Here is a 6,839-nt window from a genome sequence, read left to right as displayed (position 1 = left end):
GTAAATACATATTGGACAAACAACCTCGTCCCTTTTGATTGGTGTAGTACTCTGACGACTTCACCAACTTCTGACGTGGACAACTTTCCAGCTGTGCAACATATGATCCTGGATGAGCATACTCTGCAGAGTACCGGGTCCCTGCACTTGTGAGGAGATCATCAAAACATCTGGGAGCATTAAGACTTATCATTTCCCCTCTTTTTGATGATGACAAACAACTTACAAGCTGCCTCACATGAGTGTTAAGCATTCATTCAAAAATACATTAATTCCCCCTATCGTTGTTCCCCCTATCACTGTTCTTCCCCCTTAGTTCAGTTCCCTTCTAATTTCACACAACTGTTCACCTTAATTTCCCCCTTTTGACATCATTGACAAGGAATGGCAGTAAACATATACGAGCTGCATGTAAAACATTTAAGGATTCAGGGCCATGGGCCACACAAAATATGTATAGGTAAGCACAAAAGAGAATATCAAAGCATACTGAACAGGGCACAAATAGAAATATCATTAGATCACAAAAGCTTACCATAAGAATCAGCCAAAACAGTACACAAAGCCACTAGAGTTGTTGACACAGAGGTGAGGAGGACAATAAGACAAGACTCATTTAGGACGGAGGGGGAGGGGGAGGGGGAGGGGGAGTAAGAGTTCACATCAGCAAAGACATTCGTTCATTTGCATCAACATGTGCTTGAATGATTTGCTTGTTGAGAGCTTTGACTTCCTCACCGAGTGAGGCATTTGTCTTCAACAACTGCTCATTCTCAGCTCTCAACTTGTGCTAGAAAGTTGTACAACAGTGACATCATTGTTTCTCATTTTGATGTTCGGGCATGGTGCATCATCACCCAAACATATAACCGGAGGGAGTTATTACAAGAGATTTTTAGCCAAGTTACCGGTTCCAAGGACGAGGGAGATAAGGATGACATCCTTGCTGACATGTTGAGAAAAAGCCTAATGGGAAAGAGATATCTCATTGTATTAGATGATATGTGGGATGGTATGGCATGGGATGACTTAAGGCTTTCTTTTCCCGATGTTGGAAATAGAAGCAGAATAGTAGTAACAACTCGACTTGTGAAAGTTGGTGTGCATGTCATACACCATACTGATCTTTATTTCCTTCCATTCCTCACACCAGAAGAGGCTTGCAGATTGTTGTAGAAAAAAGTGTTTCAAAAGGAAGTTTGCCCATCTGAACTAGAAGATGTGAGTCTAGCAGTTGCAAAAAGATGCAAAGGACTGCCTCTAGTAGTTGTATTGGTAGCTGGAATAATCAAAAAAAGGAAAATGGAAGAATCTTGGTGGAATGAGATTGAAAATACTCTATTTTCCTATCTTAGTAAGTCTGAAGAATATAGTCTGGAGACTATGCTTTTAAGTTATGATAACTTACCCGATCATTTAAGACCGTGCCTTCTTTACATGGGGATGTTTCCGGAGGATGAAAGAATTCCAGTGTCTCAATTGATAAGTTTATGGATCGCAGAAGGTTTTGTGCAGAACATTCAATCTGGAATCTTGGAAGATGCAGCTGAGGGTTACTTGATGGATCTCATTAGCAGTAATGTGGTAATGGTTTCATGGAGAAGATATAACGGTAAAGTCAAATACTGTCAGGTTCATGACATAGTGCTTCACTTTTGCTTGGAGATGAGCAGTGAAGAAAAGTTTATGTTGGCATTGAAGGGAAATCATAGCCAGTTTCAACCTTGTGATTGGAAAGAAAGTCGAGTGAGCTTCAGTTTCAATAATGAGCTTTCCATGTTTGCATCTCTAGGCTCCAAAACACGAAAGCGTTTCCACGAGCACTTGAGGTCACTGATAACGACCAATCTAAGTGAATTTTATGATTGGAATCCCTTCCGTCAGGTTAGTGAAGTGAGACTTCTTAAGGTCTTGGATTTGAGTTCTCATACAGTGGATCATTTTGGGTTAGCTACATTGAAACCACTAATTCACCTGAAGTACCTCTCTGTTCGCACAATTACATTCAATTTTCATCGAGAACCGCACCTGCCCCATCTTGAAGCTTTAATTGTGAAGTGTTTCATCAAACCTACAGTGTTACCAAAGATTTTTTGGAAAATGGAAAAATTAAGGCATGTTGATATTAGTAAAGCTGTTATTGATTTGGAGGGGATCTTTGAAGAATCACCTAAGTTGGAAAACTTGAGGATATTAAGGAATGTTAGATTTCGAATTTGCAATGCTGATAGTGTGGATGTGTTATTATGGAGGTGTCCTAATCTTCAAGAACTCGAGATCTTTTTTAAGGGCGATAACAAAAGATATTTCAGTCCCACTTTGGAGAGTCTTACCCAGCTTCAAATACTTCGCCTTTATGTTAAGTGGCCCCGAATTGTATCCGAGTTACACTTGCCTTCAAATTTAAAGAAGTTGGTACTAACTGGAAATCCTACAGAAGGCATGATTTCCCTCATTGCGGGACTACCAAGTCTGGAGTATCTCAAATTAAGCAGGAAGTCTCAGATTTGGATGAAATTAGGAGAGTGGTGTCTTAGAGATATCACGTTCCATAAACTTAAATTCTTAAAACTGGTGTGGTTAAATATATCAAGGTTGGATGTCTCGGAGGAATCCTTTCCCCAGCTCGAAACACTTGTTATAAAAGGAAATGACGAGCTCAAGGAGGTCCCCCTTAGCTTTGCAGATGTTCCAACACTGAAACAGATTAAGTTGATTGACTGCAATGAATCACTGGAGGCTTCAGCTGTAAGAATTAAGGAAGAAGTCCAAGCAATTGAAGGATGTGACCGTCTTAAACTTATTATTATCAAAGTAAGTAGAAACAAACTCCTATGTGTTGTTTTTGAGTATCAACGTGCCTCTTATGTGCAAACAATATGTTCAATACAGGAAAGGTGGCAAAACATCCGGAAGTGACGAAAATCATTTTAGAAATCCCATATTTCTTCAAATACTTCGCCTTTTTCCTTTCGGAGGTCCATAGTAGTATCCAAGTTACACTTGCCTTCAAATTTGAGAAGCTGGGACTCCTATAGAAAGCATGATTTCCTTCATTGCGGGACTACCAAGCCTGGAGTAAATTCAATTAAGGGAGCGGATCACTCGTGAGAGTTGGTGCCTCGGAGATATCACATTCCATAAACTTATGTATCTCAAGGTGGGATGCCAGCTCGGAGGCATCTTTTCAACACTTTTTATGAAGTCATTCGTTTCAAAGGTATAACATCTGTTTCATTCCACTTCTTATACATTATGTGTGAGTTTTCAATATTATTATTTATTTTTCTTTTGAGAATTTTGAACTACGGCAATGTGTTTTTACAGCTGTTGTGGCATGGGAGCCAGGGAACCTGTTACTGATCGAGGACTGGGAAGACAGTAAAAATATCACGACTTTTTATTTTATGTATTAACACATGCTTCTTTTCGTAAATGATGTCTTTTTGTAAACTTTTCAATCACAACACACTCACATGTTAATTAAAAATAGTATAAGTATATCTAAAGGACTCCTACTTTAAAAAGAGTTCAAGTTATGGTAAATTTGTATAGTGTTACAGTATCGAAATTGAAAGTGTTATATATATGTAATATTTCGTGGAGTTTGAAGTAATATAGTATTCCTAAAATTCCAAACTAAACCAAATTGGTTTCTTCCTTATTCTAAACTCTATCCGGGTTACTAGTTCTTGTATAAATCAAACACTCGTCTCGTCCTCTTTTCTTTCTTTCTTAGGACACTAATATTTCTTACAATATTTTCTTTTCTCACTCTCAACTGTATTCGATCGACACACAATATGGTTTTCACGCAGCTGAGTTTAGATGATTTTTCGGGTATGAGATGCACGCGCAACATGAATCCTATAGATTATATGCTTGCTGTATCTGAAGTCTCTTGCTTAAAATCTAAGTATGGTGAAGAAGATAACTTAATCGCCGAGCAAGACAAAGAATTTCGTTATAAGAAAGAAGAAAGGAACGTTCAGAATATACAGTCCATCTTATCATCATACTCACAAGTTCTTGATCGTCGTCAACAAAAACATCCACAAGTTCTTGATCGTCGTCAACAAAAACATCCCGTTCTTGATTGCTTCGTCCCAAAGGGGAAACTATCAAAACCAAACAGGCAGCCAAGAAAGTTTACTGAACGATTTGATGGTGAAGTTGAACCGATGATCAAGAAAGCTGTGGAAAATAATTCTGAAGAAGACAAAGAACAGAGAGTAGTAAAGGTTGACGATGAGGAAAAAAATAGAGTAGAACTAATTGGTGTGAGCAATCAAGAATTTTCCGAAAACAGAGTAAACAGAGGATCAGAAGAATGTGAATGTTTATTGGTCGAAAAATCAGGGGTAAAGAAGAGGAAAATTAATCATACAGTTGAAGCCGTCGCGCCCCCTGTTGTAATCATCAACATAGAATTGAGTAGTGAATTCAAGAATCAGATTGCGTTCATTGGGGGTTCAATTGAATCAGCTAAATTGGTTATTGAAAAAATACTATTCGATACGGATGTTAATCCAGCAGAAGGAAGGCTTTCAATCCCACAAAAGCAGATGAGTAATAGGTTTCTAAATACTGGAGAAGAACAACTTTTGAATACGCGCAATGGAGCTAAAATGTCTGAGATGAATGTGTCGTTGATTGAGCCTTCGCGTCAAGTAGGTCAAATCAATTTGAGAAAATGGACTATGAATAAAATTAATGGAAAAACAAGTTCAAGTTATGTTTTAGTAAAACACTGGAATGATGTGACAAAAAGGAACGGTTTGAAAAGCGGTATGAAGATGCAATTGTGGGCATTCCGAAAGGATGAAAATTTATGTTTTGCATTGGTTAAAGTTTAAGATTTCAAGTTAAGTTACTTAGTAGTAACATGAATTCTTAGTAGTAGTTGTTGTTGTTGTCTTCATCATTGTCGTAACAGTAGTTGGCGGTACTGTTTCTTTTTGGTGTGAATAATTTAGTCAAGAAAGGAGGGACAGACATATGAAATACCTACAGAAGATATCAATCTCAAGGTAAATTGGTCTTCCATCTGTTTATGCATACTTCCCTCAACTAAAAATATTAAGAATTTAGTTCTTGATCAGACATCAGTTATAGTTGCAGTAAATTTCTTCAATCAGAATATTTGTAACTTTTATCCAAAACTACATTCCATTTTGTTCATAAAACTGATGAATTGTTAGCCATCATGAGAAATATTTCGTGTCACTTTGTGAGCAACCTATTGCGGAAACATAGTTGAGTCTACAAGTTTAGTTTGAATTTTCATAATTAAGTGATACCAAGTAGATCCCTTCTTCCACGAATCAATTCACATAAGTATTTACATCAACCAGATCGTTGTGCTTAATGATGAACTTCAGTTCACACACAAGTTCAGGCCACGAATTATTTGTCTGGCAAAAGTAGAATATTGATCCAATAACCAAGTCAAAAAGTTAAAACTCTTAGCATGATGAATTATTAGAGAATGATTGTATATATTAATGTATTTAGTGTTGTAATTATAGAGATTTGTTGTAATAATCATATAGAATAATATTTTGATAGAATAGCGGATTTGGAGGGATAACATAGCAGATTTAGATGGATTTGAATAGTTGATCTTTAGGGATATGTAATGTGTATACTCTCTATATAGAGGAAAGACTCTCACTTTGAGAGGCATTCAACAAAATCTTAACAAAAACAAGCTAAAGTACTAATCTACAAAGTGAAATTACATAGCAGGAAAGCCATTGTTTGTGAAAATGGTCCGTGATACATGGTTTGATGACCAATTCTATAGGGTAACGATCCCGGAATATAGAACTTAAAATTCTGTGGTACTAAAGACATTTGCTTGATTACTGAGGAGAATGTGATATACACAGAGTTATTTTCATGTGTTATTCATTAATGTCGCGTATAGCTGCTTCAATAATTCGTATATGACATAACCACCAAGGAGAAAATGAATTTTGATGAAATAGAGTAGATCATTAATGTTACTTCAAATAAGCCATATGGTATATCTGATGGATCAAATCCATTTTTGAAGGTAGTAAAACTCCAAGGTTCAACTTAGAAAGAAATGGAGTTTGGACGAGACTTTGTGATCCTTTTTTGCATAGTCAAGAACGGGAGAGGAAGATGCCAGGTGATTGATTGTTACAAAGAAGTATTTTACAAACCATATCTTAGGGGAAAGCATTTCAGGAAGAATCGCGTGTTTAATATGGATATGAGTGTTGGAGGCTTTCTAGCTCTCTTCTATCTCCTCAAATCACCTACAGAAGGTATCAATCTCAAGGTGAATTGGCCTTCCATAAGTTGCGTTCCATCTGTTTATGCATAGTTCTTATTGTCAATGAGATCCTCAACTAAAGTCTAAAAGTACTGAGAATTTAGTTCTTGATCAGACAACGGATATGTCACTTTTTGTGTAACTTTTATTCAAGACTACATTCCGTTCTGTTCAGTTTTGGGATAAAACTGATGAATTGTTAGCCGTCAGGAGAGTTATTTTGCGTCACTTTGTGAGAAACCTATCACAGAAACATAGTTTAATCTAAAGATCCTTCTTTAAAACCTCAGGGAGATTAAGTCCTCTCATAAGCAAACTTCCTTTAGATTTAGTTCTCAAATTGCAACATGTGTGAATATGTTTCTTGACCCTTTTGCTGCAAAAACAGTTCTGAGTTCTGAACATAATATCACTCTCATTCCACTTGGAATGCAGCGGAAAGTCAGTGCATTCCCTCAAATTCTTGAACAACTCTACTTGAAAAGGACACTAGCAGCAGTCTTTGTCAGGCGCTTGATGTCAAGGTTATATCGCC

General features: G+C 37.0%; 1 protein-coding gene and 1 pseudogene across 1 annotated transcript; both read left to right on the top strand.

Moving 5' to 3' along the window:
* Positions 1–384: 384 nt before the first annotated feature.
* Positions 385–3,023, top strand: LOC102596133 (putative late blight resistance protein homolog R1B-16; annotated as a pseudogene).
* A 728-nt stretch (positions 3,024–3,751) lies between these two features.
* LOC107062525 (B3 domain-containing protein At1g05920-like) lies at positions 3,752–4,940 on the top strand. Its single transcript, XM_015313225.1, has one exon. The coding sequence runs from the start codon at positions 3,804–3,806 to the stop codon at positions 4,854–4,856; it is 1,053 nt and encodes a 350-aa protein (XP_015168711.1). The 5' UTR covers positions 3,752–3,803; the 3' UTR covers positions 4,857–4,940.
* The last annotated feature ends 1,899 nt before the right edge of the window (positions 4,941–6,839 follow it).

This window comes from Solanum tuberosum, unplaced genomic scaffold (assembly GCF_000226075.1).
Source record: "Solanum tuberosum cultivar DM 1-3 516 R44 unplaced genomic scaffold, SolTub_3.0 scf00239, whole genome shotgun sequence".
Lineage (NCBI taxonomy): Eukaryota > Viridiplantae > Streptophyta > Magnoliopsida > Solanales > Solanaceae > Solanum > Solanum tuberosum.
This window is presented reverse-complemented; position numbering and strand designations above follow the sequence as displayed.

Bases quoted from the DNA above. Each gene is read 5' to 3' on its own strand.
- LOC107062525 (XM_015313225.1), top strand. From the start codon at position 3,804: ATGGTTTTCACGCAGCTGAGTTTAGATGATTTTTCGGGTATGAGATGC.